The sequence below is a fragment of the Haemaphysalis longicornis genome, unplaced genomic scaffold, assembly GCF_048455015.1.
Source record: "Haemaphysalis longicornis isolate Haplotype H1 unplaced genomic scaffold, Haemaphysalis longicornis Haplotype H1 scaffold_58, whole genome shotgun sequence".
NCBI classification, from domain to species: Eukaryota; Metazoa; Arthropoda; class Arachnida; order Ixodida; family Ixodidae; genus Haemaphysalis; species Haemaphysalis longicornis.
Window position 1 is genome coordinate 1,674,651 of NW_027526401.1, and position 18,759 is coordinate 1,693,409.

The 18,759-nt window shown below is 44.8% G+C and overlaps 1 protein-coding gene and 1 non-coding gene across 2 annotated transcripts; one reads left to right on the forward strand and one right to left on the reverse strand.

The window, feature by feature from the left end:
- Window positions 1-10,900: 10,900 nt before the first annotated feature.
- Trnak-uuu (transfer RNA lysine (anticodon UUU)) lies at window positions 10,901-10,973 on the reverse strand. The gene has a single exon. It is a non-coding gene; the product is annotated as a tRNA-Lys (tRNA).
- A 360-nt stretch (window positions 10,974-11,333) lies between these two features.
- On the forward strand, window positions 11,334-18,250 carry LOC144140996 (uncharacterized). The gene is made up of 3 exons (XM_077672482.1): window positions 11,334-11,593; window positions 12,247-12,365; window positions 18,055-18,250. The coding sequence occupies exons 1-3, from the start codon at window positions 11,470-11,472 to the stop codon at window positions 18,190-18,192; spliced, it is 381 nt and encodes a 126-aa protein (XP_077528608.1). The 5' UTR covers window positions 11,334-11,469; the 3' UTR covers window positions 18,193-18,250.
- The last annotated feature ends 509 nt before the right edge of the window (window positions 18,251-18,759 follow it).

Sequence of the window (18,759 nt, forward strand, 5' to 3'; positions counted from 1 at the left end):
GCATTTCTGCACGATTCCTTTCGGGGAGGTGCGGGGGAATTTTTTTCTTTGCGTTTTATGATCTATTCCTGCTCTTGAGACCCTTCCGCTCTCATTTAAAGGTCTTCTTCTTAGCGGCTTCGACTTAGTGTAGACTGTTTACGTCCCTTGCCTTCTACCACGTGTACCACGGTTCGATTACAGCCCCTGCCATGGTTTATTTTTATTATTATGGTTTATTAACAAAGCGCCTAACTGCCTTCGAACACGAAGCCTCGAATGCGCGCCTGAAAAACCAGCGCTTTTAACACTTCATGCTGGCACCAAGAAACAAAAGAAGATCATCATCGCGGACCTGGTCCTCCTCATAAATGGCCAATCCATTCCAACTGTGCCACATTTGCGAATTTGGGGGCTTGTTGTTCCCAAAAAAAGCTGCGGAATCAACACATGCAATCGCCCCCCTCCAAAAGACTGCTAACTAGCTCATGCGCAATGTTCAGCGCGTCGCGCGCCGTCGCTACGGCCTCAAAGAAGCGGGCACTCTTAGCATTACGCAAGCCATACTGATTAGTAGAATGGCTTACCTGGCACTTAAAACGAATGGAATAGCAAGATTGAATATAATTATCCTCCTGGCCTACAAAACCACCCTTGGGTTGCCCTCCGAGACGTTCACATCAAAATTACTACAATCAGGCGTGCATAACAGTTGGGAAGAACTACAGGAAGCGTACTATGTTTCCCAAATAGAGTGCGTGAAGATAAAACCTACAGGGCGCGCGACTCTTCGGTGATTGGGTTATAATGTGCCACTGGTCAAAGAATAAAAAAAAACACGTATACCTTTGAAGATACGCCAGTGCATACGTGTGGCTGCAATACCACGAAATATGCGCCCGACTTACAACAAGGCCCGAAGACGTGCCCAAGCACGAGCCATGTTCACAAAATATAACAATGACCGCAACACGTTCTATGCGGACGCATCTCCTTATCCGCGCCATCCCGCCCATGTAGCCCGTTTAGTGAACGGACAGGGACAGGAAATAACGTCCACCACGACCACATCAATCGATGCTGCCGAAGAAGCCGCAATACACCCTGCAATAACTACTGCCCACGACACAATCACCATAATCCCGGACTCACAGACCGCTTGCAGAAATTATCAACGAGGACGAATTTCCAAAACGGCACTCCATATGCTCCGAACAGGCCTGAACACTCCCGAGGGCTACGTAGTCTGGGTGCCTGGTCACGAATCCCACGGGGGAAACAAGGCGGCTCACGCCGCTGCCCGCGCTTATGTACACCGGGCCGTTTCCCTCGCGGGAGGATCGTCCCTCCTGTCGCCTAATCAACAACCTCTCCTGCGCTAAACGGACAACTTGGCCCACTACCGAATCACAAGCTGCGACAATAAAGCCTTCCTTCTCAGCAACAAATACATTTTCAGGTTTCAATGCGAAAATGGCAGTATGCTTAAGAACACAAAGAAAGTAAAAGGGCTAAAGTTCTTCAGAAAATAACTTCCTCGACAGGAGGCGTGTTCGATCGTGGCCGCGGCGCCTATTTTTATGATGAAGGCGAAAGAAGAAAACGCCAGTGTAGAGATTTCGGCGCACGTTGAAGGTCTCCATGTGGTCGAAATGAATCCGGAGACCTCCAACACTGCGCGCCTTCTAGCCCAGGCGTAGCTTCGGCACGTAAAACCCCTTAAATATATATTTTTTTTATTTTTTCTGAAAGCTGTTGCGGTAAAGTGCTCAGATAAAGGCAACGGAAAAACACCTGTACCTGCCCAACGTTAAGCTTCGCATTGACCACGACGTTCACGTTTGGCATGACATGAAAAACACGTGCCAAAATGTTTTCCACTTTTCCACTCCCTTGTCAACTTGCCCAGTGTGTTATATACATGATAATGTCAACCTTCTCTCCTATCTTCCTATCCTCCTATTCCTATGTATTCTTTCCTCCCTATCCCCCCCCCCCCTACACCAGCAGGCGTTCCGGTGTCCGCCCCCTAGGCGAGACAATTTACGCCTGTTGGTGCATCTTCCCTTTCCAATGAACAATGAATACATACATCTCCCCGCCACTTTATGTATGACAATCTACCACCATTTGCCCGCACCATCTTTGTCTTTTGAGCATGACTGTAAGGTCCAATTTAAATAATTCCGCTGAACTATAATCGATCTTGCTAACCCATGTTCTTATGAGATCTTAATTCAAACAAATGAGGCTCCGGGCCAGGTGATCGTCGCGCGACCGTTTTAACAGGAACCTGGACCCATGATGATATATACCTGATGCCTATATTGTTCCTGCCGCATTCACAGATGCCATAGGTCGCCGCGCGATGGCGGCGTCGCTGTTGTTAAGCGGAATGTAAACGCCAGTGGCGTAGCAAGGGGGGGGGGGTGTTGCTAGATGTTTCCTTCTCTTCCTTTTGAGGAAACGTGTAGAAAATGTACTGTTGACTTCCTAAAACTATATATATATATATATATATATATATACATATATATATATATATATATATATATAGCGAATCAGAATAGGAAATGAGGGGCTCGTTGAAAATAACACAGAAATAGGGGTTGGCAGTCGAGAAAACCTCGGAAAGCAAAGGGGAGGATGTGGTAGATCATTGAAACAGATTAAGAATTTGGAAAGAAAGAAAGAAAGTGAAGAAAAAATGCCCGCCAGGTGGGATCCGAACCCACGACCTCCAGAATACCGGTCTGGTGCGATAACCACTACGCTACCGGCGGGGCGGTTTTCCCATTCACTTTCTGGGGTATTTATGTTAGGTATGTTTGTTTCCTGTGCTTGGGGGTGGTAGCCAGCGCCATTCGGACTAATCGGGGTGAAGGGGACCTTCTTTTTAACCCCCGGGTCGTGACTCGAGTGTCTACGACATGTCCAGAGTGGTCGACCAGCTTTGAACCCTCTTAAGCTCCCTTTGGCAACAAGACTGCCAGAACAGAGGCCCTCGCTATGCATGTAGCGAATCAGAATAGGAAATGAGGGGCTCGTTGAAAATAACACAGAAATAGGGGTTGGCAGTCGAGAAAACCTCGGAAAGCAAAGGGGAGGATGTGGTAGATCATTGAAACAGATTAAGAATTTGGAAAGAAAGAAAGAAAGTGAAGAAAAAATGCCCGCCAGGTGGGATCCGAACCCACGACCTCCAGAATACCGGTCTGGTGCGATAACCACTACGCTACCGGCAGGGCGATTTTCCCATTCACATTCTGGGGTATTTATGTTAGGTATGTTTGTTTCCTGTGCTTGGGAGCAGCGCCATATATATATATATATATATATATATATATATATATATATATATATATATATATATATATATATATATATATATATATATATATATATATATATATATATATATATATATATATATATATATATATATATATATATATATATATATATATATATATATATGATGATGGTAAGTGTTTAATGGCGCAAGGCCAACGAGGGCAAAGAGCGCCAGAGAAAAGGTTATTTAATGAAGTGAAGTGGTTACCACAAAAAGGTAGGTAAAAAAAAACGTGTTAACCAAACATAGTAAACTCAATTAAAGATAATGGTGATGGCTGGTGTATAGGGCCATATTTGATTATGCGTGATAGGAAATGAGGTTTAAAAACTTAACGTCTGACAAATACTCAAACACACGTTTCACGGAAACAATGGCATCGTCACCAAGAAACAGCGATGGATGTAGAGGGATATGTTGTCTGTAGAGTTCTCTGAAGTGTTTGTGTCGCGTTGTGTGAAGTGCCTTACATGTGATTAGTATGTGCACTACGGATAGGGCCTCTCCGCACCTGCTGCACTGGGGTCTAGAAGATCCCGTCAGCAGATACGAGTGCGTTGCATGGGTGTGCCCTATCCGCAGCCTACCCAAGGCGACTTCCGTGTGTCTGTTGTGTGAGTCAGCTGTGTACCGTCCCAAGTGTGGCTTTATTACATGTAGTTTGTTGTCTGTCTGTTCATCCCAGTGTGTTTGCCATGTTCTGCGCAGGTGTTGTCTTATGTGTGGCTTGAGGTCTGTGTAGGGTATTGTTGTAATGTCTACAGTGTTCCTGAGTGCAGCAGCAGCGGCCCTCTCGTCTGCCAACTCGTTCACAGCGATCCCTGCGTATCCTGGGACCCAGCAGAGGACCAGCTCATGCTTTTGTGCATACACTGACATGATAGTGTTGAATACAAGATTAACTATGTGGTTTTTGGGGTGCTTGTGCGATGACAGTGCGCGAACAACACTCAAAGAATCTGTATAGATGATGGAAATGGGAATTTGAGTTTCAAGAATGTGTCGTACAATCAGTAAAATTCCATACGCTTCTGCTGAAAAAATTGTGGTGTGCACGCTCATGGTTCTGGCTGCATTGAAATTTGGACCATGAGCAGCGCACGACACCATAGTGGAGGTTTTAGAAGCGTCACAATAAAAATTTTGCACATGTGTATTTAAACTGCAAAGACAGAAAGTGCTACAGTATTGCAGCTCGTGGTACCCGATTTTTGTCAAGTCTTATAAAAGAAAGGTCGCACGACACAGGGCGAACTTGCCAAGGCGGTAAACTGTTTGAAAAGGATAACCTGTACACATCTAAAAACGAAGCACTGAGATCCGAGGCTCGCTCTTTCTATCTAAGTGAAAAGGGCAGAGGAACGGATGGGCGATTTACAAAGAGCAGAGATGTTGATGTATCGTTAAAGACAGGATAAAAAGGATGATTATTCAGCGATGAAATTTTAAAAGCATAACGCAAGTCCATGTACGTTCTTTGGTTCTCAAGGCTCCACTTATTACACTCGACATAAAGACTCTAGGCAGGGCTAGTGCGAAAAGCACCCGACGCAAGACGAAGGCCCAAGTGTAGCACTGGGTCAAGAATTCGCAAGGCTGTCTTAGTCGCCGACCCATACACCACACTGCCGTAGTCCAAACGAGACCCAACCAAAGCAGTATACAAGCGAAGCAGGAGTTCTTTGTCGGAACCATAGGATTGGTGGGAGAGAACCTTAAGTATATTCATTGTTTTGAGACATTTATTTTTAAGTTCCTTGATGTGGGGAATGAATGTGAGTTTGTGGTCAAACACAACATCTAAGAACTTGTGCTCCTTGTTCACAGGAAGCGACACGCCATTAAGATGAATGTCTGGGTCCGGATGGACCCCACGCTTCCTGGAGAACACAACGCAGGAACTTTTTGCAGGATTCAATTTAAAACCATTCTTGTCTGCCCAGCCGGCAAGTTTCTTGACACCAAGCTGGACTTGACGTTCGCAGATTGACATATTACATGATTTATAGGATATCTGGACGTCATCTACATACATAGAATAGGAGATTGTAGGTGGCAATGCCTTCCCAAGAGAGTTCATCCTAACTATGAAGAGAGTGCAGCTTAACACACCACCTTGTGGCACGCCATTTTCTTGCACGTGAACCCTTGAGAGTGCACCACCGACTCTCACTCGAAACGTTCTTTCTGACAAGTAACTGACAAGAATGTTTAACATGTTATCCGAGACACCGAATAACTTGAGGTCACTGAGGATCCCGTACCGCCAAGCGGTGTCGTAGGCCTTCTCGAGGTCGAAAAACACAGTTACACAATACTGTTTATGAACGAAGGCATCCTTTATATACGATTCAAGAGCTACGAGTTGATCGTTCGTGGATCGTCCCGCCCTGAAGCCTGCCTGGCAGCTCTCGAGAAGACCGCGGTATTCAAGGAAGTACACGAGCCTGCGATTTATCATCTTCTCGAGAAGCTTGCACAGGCAGCTCGTCAGGGCTATTGGACGGTAGCTTGAGGGGGACAACGGGTCATTTCCCTCCTTCAAGAAAGCCACTACTATGGCCTCCCTCCAAGAGTGTGGAATGTGCCCCGAAAGCCATATTTTATTATATAGATGTAGAAGTGTTATAAGTGTGTCTGCGTGTAGGTGTTGTATCATTGTATATGTGATGTTGTCTGGGCCTGGAGCTGAGGGTTTACACGTGCTCAGAGCAGCCCTCAGCTCATGCAGTGAAAACTCTGAGTTATAAGAAGATGTTGACCTATTGTTATCTAGTATAGGCTTCTTTTCGGCCGTTTGTTTGTGTTTCATGAAAGTGTTTGTGTAGTGTGCTGAACTGGACACGCGTTGGAAGTGTTGTGCGAGTGTGTCAGCCCGGTCTTCCAGTGCGTCCCCTGTTGTGCTGACCAGAGGCAGGCTGTGTGTTTGTTGTCCTTTGAGTTTGCGTATTCTCGTCCATACTTTCCATGTGTCTGTGTAGGAGTTTATGGATGTTATGAAGGAACGCCAACTCTCTCGTTTTGACTCACGGCGCACACGTTTTCCTAACGCCTCGGCCCGTTTGAATAAAATGAGGTTACCCGACGTGGGGTACCGACGAAGGACACCCCACCCCTTGTTCTGGGCCTCTCGCGCCCGCCTACAGTCCTCATTTCACCACGGCCTCCGCTGGTTGCGCGGGGCACCAGAGGCGTCGGGAATGAACTTTTCGGCGGCGTCGAGGATGTGCGCCGTGAGCAGTTGGGTAGCTTCTTCAACGTGTAGGTGTCCTATGGATGTGTGGTGTAGTTGGGATGTCTCTGTAAATGTATTCCAGTTAGCTCTTGCTTCATTAAACCTTTTATGGGAAGATGGACTGCTCGGGCCTGTATACCTATATACGTTAATGAAGTGGGGAAATGGTCACTACCATATGGGTCCGTGCCCACACCCCACTCAGGACATGGAAAGAGAATTGCAGAACCAATAGCCAGGTCAAGATGTGAGTATGTGTTGTGATCTATGTTATGGTATGTAGGCTGTTTATTGTTGAAAAGGCATGCTCCAGAAGATGTAAGGAATTTCTCTATCAGGCGACCTCGGGCATCCGTTCTGGAAGAGCCCCAAAGAGAGTTGTGAGCATTAAGGTCGCCTGTAAGGATGTATGGTTCGGGCAGCTGGTCAAACAGCGCCTCGAAATCGGAGCTCGTAAGTGCAACATCAGGAGGAATGTATATGGAGCATACCGTTATCAACCTATTAAATATTATTGTGCGAACGGCTACAGCCTCAAGGACGGTGTTCAAGGTGACAGGGTGGCATGCTAAGGATTTGCGGGCGATTATGGCCACACCGCCAGAAGAGTGTGTGCAGCCATCCCTGTCTTTCCTGTGTACCAGGTAACTATTCAAGAAATTTGTGTGTTTGGAATTCAGATGTGTTTCCTGGACACACATTAAACTTGGCTGATTGGCATGCAGAATCTCATACACGTCGTCAAGATTATTCAGAAGGCCTCTGCAGTTCCATTGAACAATATTTTCTCTTCCCATTATTATGTGTTCAGAGCTACTGGAGTGTGACTATTTATGTATGGTCTTTCGGGGCTTGCACTCTTGGAAGGGGTTTTCTGGCCTTCTCGACTGACCTGGACGTCGCAGCCCGTTCCTTCCGTTGCGATGAAAGCCGGAAGGGCTCGAAGTCCATGTCGTCATCTGAAGGCAAGGGGGTGCCCAGCGGACTGGGCCCCCTTGACGTGGTACCCTTTCGGGTGTTCTTTGCCTGCGCTGCCAGTGCCGAAGGCGTGGGGAGCACCACAGATGGCACAGGCAGTGAGGCGGGGGAGGGGGTCGCTGCGACTGCCTCCGTCTCCATCTCGTCCGGGCCCTCGCGTGTGCTTCGGGCCGGTGGAGAAGAGGAAACAGTGGGTGCAGCAGCTTCCCCACCAGACTTGGTTGCCACCACAGCCGCTGCCGACTCAGCGAGCGGTGCGAAGGCGGGTTGGGCTGCCAGAGGCAACCCAGTGGGGGGCGGGGGCGGGACCAAGTCCGACTCGCGGTACTGGGTCACGCCGAAACCAGACGCCGCTCCGCCCCCCGGCGAGCTGCGTCGGCGTACCTCCCCAGAGGGAAAGAGGCGAACCTCTTCCGCGCCTCTGGGAAAGTGATTTTTTCAGTGACCTTGATGTTAATGATTTTCTTTTCTAATTGAAACTTTTCACAGCTGCGGGACCATGCTGCGTGCGGCCCCTCACAGTTTGCACAGGTGAAGGTAGTAGAGTCACAGTTTTCAGTAGGGTGGTCATGTGCGGCGCATTTCGCGCAGGTCGTTTTGCCGCGACAAGAAGTTGTAGCGTGCCCGAATCGCTGGCACTTGTGGCAGCGGCGCGGGTTAGGTATGTACGGACGTACACCACACCTAATGAAGCCAGCATTGATGTGCTCAGGAAGTTTTGATTTGTTGAATGTCAAGATTATATGCTTATATAATACCACGTGGCGGCGCGCGGAGGCGCCGCCACGTGGTATTTTTCATATTTCGCGGGTTTCCTTTATCAGTCAGAATAAATCTGTACGCAATTAGTTCATCGCTGAAAATACCGCAATTAGATGCCCCTCGTGGTTACCTTCAAGTGCCTCATTGACACTTTAGTGATTAGGAGAGTATTTCTCGAGTTAGATAAATAATTACAATTAGTTAATTAAGTCTCATTAAAGAAAAAAATACTGTCCGCTTCTTCACAGTACTGCAAGCACCTGGTTTCTTTCGAGTTACGCCTTTACTCTTTTTTTAAATCTTGGTGCATGATAGCTGGGACACCCTGTATATATATATATATATATATATATATATATATATATATATATATATATATATATATATATATATATATATATATAGATAGATAGATAGATAGATAGATAGATAGATAGATAGATAGATAGATAGATAGATAGATAGATAGATAGATAGATAGATATTCACATTAGGCACATTACGGTGGAGGCACAATTCCCCCCCTCCCCTCCACCCCCGAAGAAAACTTCTGGCTACGCCGTTCTGTTATATTACATCTGCGGTCATGGAAGCTCCCGTCTCTGTATAAACTGGAACGAAAAATAATTTATCATTATTACTGTTTAATGCGCACCTTGCGCAGATACCTTCTAAACGTAATCACCATTCAGTAAAAAAACTCCAAAAGTAACATTATCATGGCGGTAAGTTTCAATGTATTCCAACTTGACATTAACCGGGTCGTTTTAGCTTCCCCTTCTTCCGGTGATCGCGTAATATTCGATTTGGTGATTGAACTCAAACTTAACCAAGTTGTTCATATCCCTACGCTAGTACAGGGAATTCGTCTTCCTCTGATCTTGTATTCGACAGTGCCACGCTGCCCCCAAGTACAAGATGAAGTACTAGGTGGTTCCTCTAGCCATAGAGTCGTAATTTTTTCATGCTGCCGAGGTAGATGGCTAGCGTCTCTTCTCGAGAGAGAAAAGCCTTAAAACACTGTAATAATGCTAATAACGACAGTATACCCTTGATTACTTGGAATAAGAAATATATATGAATTCGCCGAAAACGATGCCAACTCCCTTGGGATAAATCTCAAGTCATTTGCCATTTCTGGATCTGAAGCTTCATTCCTGTGAAAACAAAGAATGTGCGCCGCTCAAACCCATGGATCAATCGCACTATTTATAATTTAGTAAGAGAGATAATAAGGTGCTAGAAACGTAGGGTAAACGATTCATCTACCCACGCCTTCAGTCAGACGTCAGCTGACAAAATTTATGCAAGAATTTTTTGCTATTCTACCACCTTGACTATATTTATTAAAGCTAGTCCTTCAAAGTTTTGGCGTCACCTGAAGGCGAGCCGAAGCCACCCCGTAAACAGCATAAAAATTGGGAATGATATTGCTAACAGGTTGTCGTCACATAATTTAATTGTTTCTTTTAGTCCGTTTATTCCGATTCATTTCCTCGTCCCAACATCAGAAAGATGACGTAATCCTACCGAAGTGAACTGCAGTTTTGTCAGTTACGAAGGAATCATTTCAATGTTACTTAACCTTAAATTAAAATTCTCCGCAAGGCCAGATAAGGTTAAGAAGATATTTTTGATCGATACTCCGAATCTGTAGCTCAATGTTTATCGTTGCTTATTTTTTTTTTTCCGACGGGGGTGTTTTGTTTTATTGTCGTATTGTGTGTATGGGGCCTTTATAGTGAAAAAAAAAACCGAACTTTTCTTGAAAATGGGGTGCTGCCTACGTGAAATCAATGCCTATTCATCGCTAGAAAATGTTTCTGGCACTACATTTGTGCATAAATTTTCTTAAATAATTATTACCTTGTGTTTATTAATCGAGCCTATCAATCGCCTACGCTACAGAATTGATTAATGCATTGCCGAATTGACGAATGCATTCCCAACTTGCCCGAAATATTAAACAAAACGGTATCTCGATCCCATGCTCTCCCCATCCCCTGAGCGCGCGGCTTCGTGAACTGAAGAGGCCACCCAACTTTCTTCATTTATATTTTATTTTATTTTATTTTTGCTCAATAAACCGGTTTTGCATCCTTCTCCTATTTTAATACCTCTGTTCGCGTGTGTGTATTGCCGGATACTTGGTTTATTTATAGAAGCACCTCTGAAAAACCGCTTTACATTATGTTGCAAGTACCTCATCAAGTATCTGCATTGTACCCTTCTATAAAAGCTGAGCTATCAGGACATTTGTATACCGAAATAACTTTTTATTATCTCTGCCCATCCCTGCGGTACGTTTAAGCACGCATTTAAACACACGTGTGCGATTAAACACGCATCTTCGGGTGCATCCTCGACGCTCCAAGTTCTCCTTCGAAGGAGCCAACCCATTCGCGTCGAACAAAAAAATTTGTACGGTAACACTCCGCAGGGATCGTAACGAAACATCAATGGTGAGATCACAGCTACATTCGGAAAGACGATAAAAGCTTCGGACGGACGGAGATCGTCGGCATATCGCGCGTTGATTAAATGAAAATACCGTAATTGTGTGCACGTAAATTGAGAGCTACAAAAAAGCACGCCCGAACGGGGACTCGAACCCCGGACCGTTAGGTTAAAAGCCTAACGCTCTACCGACTGAGCTATCCGGGCGGAATGCCTTAGTGGGTCACAAACAGGTCTTAAAAATCCATTATTTTTAATTAAATAACCTTTACGATCACATAGACTTGGTGCTGTAACAAAAAAAAAATTGCCGCAGTTTGTATTGGCTATGTGCGCTTTTGTTTCTAATGGTTTCAAAAGCACCGTGCAATACATTATGTAACCAAAGTGTACGCACCAAGTTTTCGTTTGTTAGCTATAAATGTGTTATTGTGTGACCAATCGCTGCAATGTTAGCCAATAAAAAGCCGTAATGGTAGAGTTGTAGAGATCTGTAACTTAACGGACAAAAAGTGTAGATTTGTTTCGTTTGTTTCTTGTCTGGCAAGCTGTCCGTACGCCGGCCAACCCAATCCAATCCTTAGCTGCTAGTTCGCCGTGCCGCACGCCGACGCTGACTGCTTGCGAATGTAACTTGTGTAACTTTCAAGCGTCGTTTTTGTGCTTTACGACCTCGTACTGTGAGCAAGCCTAATACTACATAATGCGGACAACAGAGCCGTTAAACGGCAACGGTCGATGGCCTGCAAAGCCACCTATTCCATTCCGACAAATGCTGCCCATGCAGCTGAAAGACAAGGTCTCGGGAAAGAAAGGTCGCCAGAACGGTATGTTCACATCGAGTAGTAGCACTGAAGTCTGCTCAATATACCTGGAGCCGGTAGCGGGATATTTTGTCGCTAAAATTCTATTCGCGTCGCATGTTTTTTGTTGGTTGCCAGCAGCAGTGCCGATGTATTTTTGACGTACTGCCAAATCGGCCGAGGAGCTACAGAAACGTGAATCGTCGAGTAAATTGCGTCCTTTAAGGTCGTAGGACATGCATGACAGAGTGCATGCAAATGTGGGCATCTAATCCGCTGAAGTTTTACCTTCACCAAAAAGGGCTCAATGCCCTGGCATAAAATATTGCCCTCCCAATGAATGGGCAACAGAGTTGTAAACCAATACGTACTGCCTTCTTAAAACGCCTAGTTAAGCAACTTGATGGCGTTCAGTGGAAAAATTACATTCGGAGAGCAAAACAGCGCAAGTGCCTGTACCGCACTTGCGCTGTTTTTCTCTCCTAATGCAATCTTTCCACTGAACGCCATCAAGTTGCTTAACTAAGTGTTTTAAGAAGGCAGTATTATTTGGCAAGTCGTTGCAATATCCAGAAAATACCAATTAGACTTCAAAAACGTGCATTTTTAGCAGTGTGGCTTGACTATTTCGAAAGGTTTTGCCTTCAGCGTAGTCACACCAACTTTCACTTTTGCAGACGTTGCCTGCTTACCAGAGATGATGACCCTTTTCGCTTGTTTGGCTGAGAAAAATTACGACTCCAATAACTGCTCAAAGGAAGTCACGGCGTTCCAGGGCTGCTACAACAAATTCCTGGTGAGTAATTATTGGGCATATGCGAACCACACACTTTGGCTCTACTTTTAGTGGCCGTGGGAGCTAAAACGGTTTAAAAGAAGTAACTGATGTATTTAGGCGGTAGAAATTGGTGTTGAGACTGGTGTCATGCACTGAAGAACGAAAGAATGTGCATTTACTAGAAAAGTGAATGCCCTTATGCTATTTCATTTGCATCTTCAGAAGGCAATAATAGAGGGCCTATATTTCATACAAAAACATATTCTGATGTCTATAAGAAGTGAAGCTCGTGTCAGACCTGTTGTGTAATCAAGAGATGTTCTGGTGGTTGAAAGAAAAAACAGTGCATTGTCAACCCAGTGAGCCGGTTATAGGCTTTTAAATTGTGATAGCAGCTAACCAGGAAATTCACGGTGTCATGGGCTCACATAGAAGTGACGCATGGTATAAAATTTTAAAGTAACCGTCGCGTTATATCAGGGCTGCTGAGACCAATTTTCATAATCCTCACCATAACGACACACATCACTTGCAGCTCCTTCAACTCAACTAACCTTGAAACAGAATAGGGGGGAGGGGGAAGGTTGCCTGCTTTGTTAAATCTTGTAACAAACAAGGCAAAAACACTTTAGGGTATCTGTATGGATGTCTGCTCAGTGCGAGAAGGCCAGGGGATTTGGCTACTGAATATGGAAAGCTACTGCCTCTACCAGTTTTCTTTTCTCATTTTTGTGCCATCTAGGCAATGTTTGTTCATTGAATAGGTGATCCTGAAGGTTTGACAGCTTGCTGTTGTTCACCACGGCATGAGTACATATTTTTGTCTGACATAATTAGTACTCTTGCCGGGAGTGTAACGCGGCTTTGTCTGTGGACCTGAAGTTGTGGCAGCATGCACTCCCTGCAGTACTTAGTGTCATGTGAAAATTATTTACTGTTGCTGTAGTGACTAATGTACTTTGACAGTAAGGGTGAGGGCCTGGATTCTGTTCCCAGCCACTGTGACCAAGAAAAAAAAAAAAATGCCCTGTGTACAACATCTGGTGTGTGCTTTGGAACCACAAGTACCTAAAATTCAGCATTGGAAGCGAACTGAAACACAGACAAGAAAGGAAGACAACACTGGCGCTTCCTTCGTTGTCTTGTGTTTATGTTTGCACTTAATTTTCAACAATGAATGTTCACCAACCAGGTCATCTCTCCAAAAAATTCAGAGCTGGGTCATTCCATGCCAAACGTCCCAGCCGTAAAGTTGACCATCATGGATTTCATCAGTAAAATTTGTAGCTCATCCTTGCATGGCCCACAATGCTCCCACAAGGTATTTTTGTCCAGAAAAATTTCTTTCTTTTTGTAGCCACCCTTCCAGGTTTGTCAAAAAATTTATAAAAAATCTTTTTTTTTTTTCAATCGCCACCATTTTTTCGTGGACATCATGCTGAAGCCCTGTACGGCCCTATGCTGCATTTTTGGGAGATTTTTGCTTTTTGTTGCTCTCGTTACATCATTCAGAAAATACACGATGTTGCACATTTTCAAGCTATTTTAACCAATACAGGCACACTCTGTCAGCCAATGAAGCTATTTTTCTGAATTTCACCATTGTGGACAATTCGTAAAAATTATATTGACATATTCTCCCCAAAATTGCGCATTGTAGTGCTCGCAGTAAAAATTTCAAATACGAGGCATTCACTAGTACAGATCATTGCAGTTTATTTCAGAAAGTTCAATCGGAACAGTTTTTGTTTTAGCAGAGAAAAAAAAATTTTGAACTTGTACACCGACACCTCTCCACGTTGTTCCACGGAGCGTCTTCTCTGCACAGCATGCACCTGCCTTCGTCAAGGATGCGCTAGCCAGCAGCTTTGCACTGCAAGATTACCTTTCCCTGCAATTGTATGTCATAGCATCATAACGGGAAAAAGGAATAGTTCACGTGTTGGAGGGAAACGTACAACGTGGAGCTAAAGGTGGTGTGCCCATTCTATGAGTACATGTAGTCTCAACGCTGGCTGGACATCAGACGTGCATGTAAAGCATCAGTGTATGTCATTCCCGCTAACACGTGCAAATAAATCCGTTGCACTCAATGACTCGGCCGCTGTTTGCTTCCTAATGTTCGGCATGAATTTCGGATATCACGCATAACATACACTGATGCTTTAAATGCACGTCTGATGTCCAGCCAGCCGTGGAGTCTACACATACTCATAGAATGGACGCACCACCTCTAGCTCCATGTTGTACTTTTCCCTTAATGGCTCGAACTGTCCCTTTTTCCCGTATTGACGCTACGAAATACAATTGCAGGGAAAGGTAATCTCACAGCGCAAAACCGTTGGCTCGCGCGTCTTTCATGAAGGCAGGCACATGCCGTGCAGAGAAGAAGCTCTGTGGAACAACGTAATGAAGTGTCGGTGTACAAATTCAAAATTTTTTTTCTCTGCTAGAACAAAAACTGTTCCGGTTGAACTTTCTGAAATAAACTGCAATGATCTGTACTAGTGAATGCCCTGTATTTGATATGTTTACTACGAGCACAAAAATGCGCAATTTGAGGGTGAATATGGGCCGGAAAGAAGAATTTTCCAAATTTGACGAATGTTCTCTCGCACATTTCTCCTTTTTTGAGTGCCAATATAATTTTTACGAATTGTCCACAATGGCGAAATTCAGAAAATGCTTCATTGGCTGAAAGAGTGTGCTTGTATTTGCTACAATAGTTTGAAAATGCCCTACATCGTGTATTTCCGGACTGGCGTAAGCGAGCAAAAAAAGCATAAATCTTTTAAAAATGCGGCATAGGGCAGTCCAAGGACTCGACATGATGTCGAAGAAAAAATGGTGGCGATAAAAAAAGAAGTAATCTTTCAATAATTTCTTGACAAACCTAAGTTTGCTTTAAACCCTGAAGATAAAAGGGCAGCTCCAAAAATAAATAAATTTTTCTGGACAAAAATACTTTGAGGGAGCATTGTGGGCCATGCTAGGATGAGCCACAATTTTTACTGAAGAAATCCGTGATGGTCGACTTTATGGCTGGGACGTTTGGCATGGAATGACCCAGCTCTACACAACACCATCTTTAATGCTCGATTGGAAGGATGATTTATGGGTTTGATCTGTGTTGGCATTAAAGTGTAACTTGTTTTAGCTTCCGTCTTCTCTGGATGGTCATGTGGGCTTCCTCCAGGAAGGCAAGAGGATGCTTTTCTTTGCTTTTCTTCCTTTTCTTTTCACCCCCTCCCCCCTCCCCTCCCCCCCCACCCACCAGCACCAACCACCACCCTCTGTTGGCTGGTGGTGTTCATGTGATTGTCACGCCTACGAACTGGGCAGATAGGGTACACAGCTGTGATTGTCTACAAAAAAAGAAAAAAAAAATGTTTACTTCACATGGAGGGTATTTTACCCGCTTGACTAAACACAACAATTAACTATACGCTGTATTAAAATGTTCGCACGATTAGAGTGTGTGTTTTATAGGTCTTATGCCTAGTACTCTCCCACGTTTGTGATCGTCACGGAATTCCCCATTGCTTTAACAGTAGTGGTGCAACTGCCAGTCACGGGCTTGAGCCCATGGTGTGTAGCCCTGGGCATAGCTAGGAGCTGCCACCGGTGCGTAGCCACCAGGTTTCACTCTAGCAGCGCAGCAGCCTGGCTCTCTTCTTCCTCCCCTTTGTGATTCTACTGGTCAGCCCTCTTTCTACTTCTTTGTTGCCTACTGTTTCCCAAAAAGTCGTTGATCATTCTTACCTGGGGCTTCTTTCCCCAATTACTTTCTTCTTCCAAGCCGAGGCATTCCTGGGTAGGGGTTGCTCATGACAGTGATTGGTAGCTGGCTGTCCACGGGTCCACGGCATGTGGCCTTGAAGCTTTTTCTTGTTCCCAAGGCCTTCTCCTTGGATGCCAAGAGGGAAGTGTGGGGTGGTGTTTTTCTTTGTGTTTTATTTCTAAGGAGCATTCATTTTAACCATGAGCGGTGCATGTCCTTTTTCTTTCTTTGCTTCGCCATATGTTCCTCCTCTCCATCTTCATGCGCCCTAGTCCTCTGGACCTTGCTTCCTTTCCCAGCTTGGCAGCATCCTCTGTAGACTCTCCGTTTTAAGCATTAAAACAATTAAAGCAGAAAACGCCGAATAGCACTGACCTACATTTTGCTGGTAAGCCCTAATTGTTTATGCTAAATGTCAGCACCTAATTAAAAAAGGTAGAGTATTTGTTTCTCATGCGTGAAGTTCATTATTTGTTCCTCATGCATGAAGTTTATTATGTCTTTGAACAAAGCTTTGAATTAATGAAAGATCAATCAACATGGGGTTGGTGCAAGCGAATTATGAGGGGAAGGGGAGGTTTGTTGTGCCCAACAAGTGTGGTGCACTTTCCAGCGCTTGCTTCAAACTTTGTGAGGGAGTTGAGGTGGAGAAAGGTAGTTCTAGTATGAAGCGGGATCATTTTCCCACCTCTGCATTGAAACCACCTTATCAAGTTGGCCTTCCCACGACGCACCGAAGCTGCGAAAAGAGAGAGAAAAAAAGGCTGCAAATTTCTTCGAATGGCAACAGTCTTCTGCCACCCCTGCCACGTAATACCCTCTTTCTCCCACCCCTCACGCCTTTCCCTCTCTCCTCGCTTCTCCCATGATGACGCAAGGGAGGTTTGCGCAATTCAATCTTCGCACTTTCGCGCTGCTGCTGTGCCGTCTGTTGGGCCTTTTTGTTTCTGTTGTGCCTGTAGACCAAGCTGGTCTCTCGCTTTGCCTCTCTTTGACACCATTTTTAGCGCATTGCTTTTTAATATGGTATCATAAGAACCCAATCCAAAGTGCATTCTTTTAATGCTGGTACACTCGGTTGTGTGCCTGTATTTTGCCGCAAGTGTACCTGAGGTTTCCTTTCCGCTGAATAACGCGGACAGGTATGAGCCATGGCAGCAGTGTTAGTAGTTTGGAACGGCCGTGCCTATGTACAATTTCTGTTCAAGCATTATTTCAACTGTTTTCTGGCCAGGTGGTTGAATTGAGTGACAGACAGACAGAGAAACCGAAACTTTCACATTCAGGTCAAGAAAGATTGTCGTGTTTAAAAAAAATTATATTTAACAATCAGAAGTATTAGTGACTGCTGGGTGCACCAGTAAATCAGTTTCACGGTATGTAATGTGTCAGTGTGCACTTTGTGGGGTACCCCCTGCCAGTCATCACAGGGTCCCCTGACTAATCTGTGGTTGAGGTGGATTGCTGTGGGTACCTCCAGGCAGCCCCAACGCCCATCTGCTGCATTGTGAATCGGCAGCTTTTCATCATTTATTGCATTCTTAATTTTTGTTAATTTGCTTACATTTAGTCATAGGTGCCACACTCCGAGGCAATGTTAAATGTCGGTTGTTTGTTCTGAACCAGCCAACTGAGTCGTACCGTGTACAATTTGTACTTTCTGTGCCTAAATATGCGAGTGGCAGTACTGGTATTGCATCAGCCAAATATTAAAAGAAGCTCGTACAATGATGTAACATCCTAAAAAGAAAACTGACACCCACCTAAACGAAGCCATGGTGAGGCATTTTCGAGAAAAGAATGGCATTCTAACTACCTCTAATTTTGTGTAAGTGACGCCTTTCTTTTTCCTGCTGAGTGCAGGGCATTGGCTCATAGGTGAGCAGGATGGTTAACACAACTTGCGTGTCCTTTCTTTTCATGCAGGTAAAAAATGCTGAGTACAAGGCCACTGGTTCTCTGGGCATCTTGACTCCAGGCCTGAAGGCATCACAACTTACTTCACAACAAGCCAACACGCTTTTGAAGAAGTATCCCATTGCAAAACTTTTAAAGGTTCGGTGACTTGTCTTCAGGTGCCTATGCTTCTAGGGGGGAATAAATCGTAGCGTATTGTCCATTACCTTGTGCAGCGTGTGCCTGTCAAGTTTAATTGTCATAAAGGAAAGAGGCCTTATTTGTATATATACAAACATGCATGCATACACAAAAATAGACAGTCATTGCTGCACTGAGTTTGTAAAATTGATGTGATGCCAGTGTGGGTCCCACAAAAATTTCTCTAAGGGTTTGCACCACCTGTACTGTAAAATAAAGGTGGTGCTATGCAGAGAAGTGATAAGGTTCACTTGAGCACGAGGTCGCAGTTCAATTCCCGGCCGTGGCGGCCGCTTTTCTGATGGAGGCGAAAAGCAAAAATGCCCTGTGGTCAAAATTAATCCGGAGCCCTCCACTACGGCGCGCCTCATCGCCTGCGTTGCGTCGGCGCGTTAAACGTCACAATCAATCAATCAAACGATAAGGTTCACTTAAATGCTGCAGTTGTCTGTGTGCTCTATGAAGAATGGTTTACTGGTGTCCAACATATCCCATCTTGAGGAGTAATCTATGGAAAGGATACGCAAATCTTTA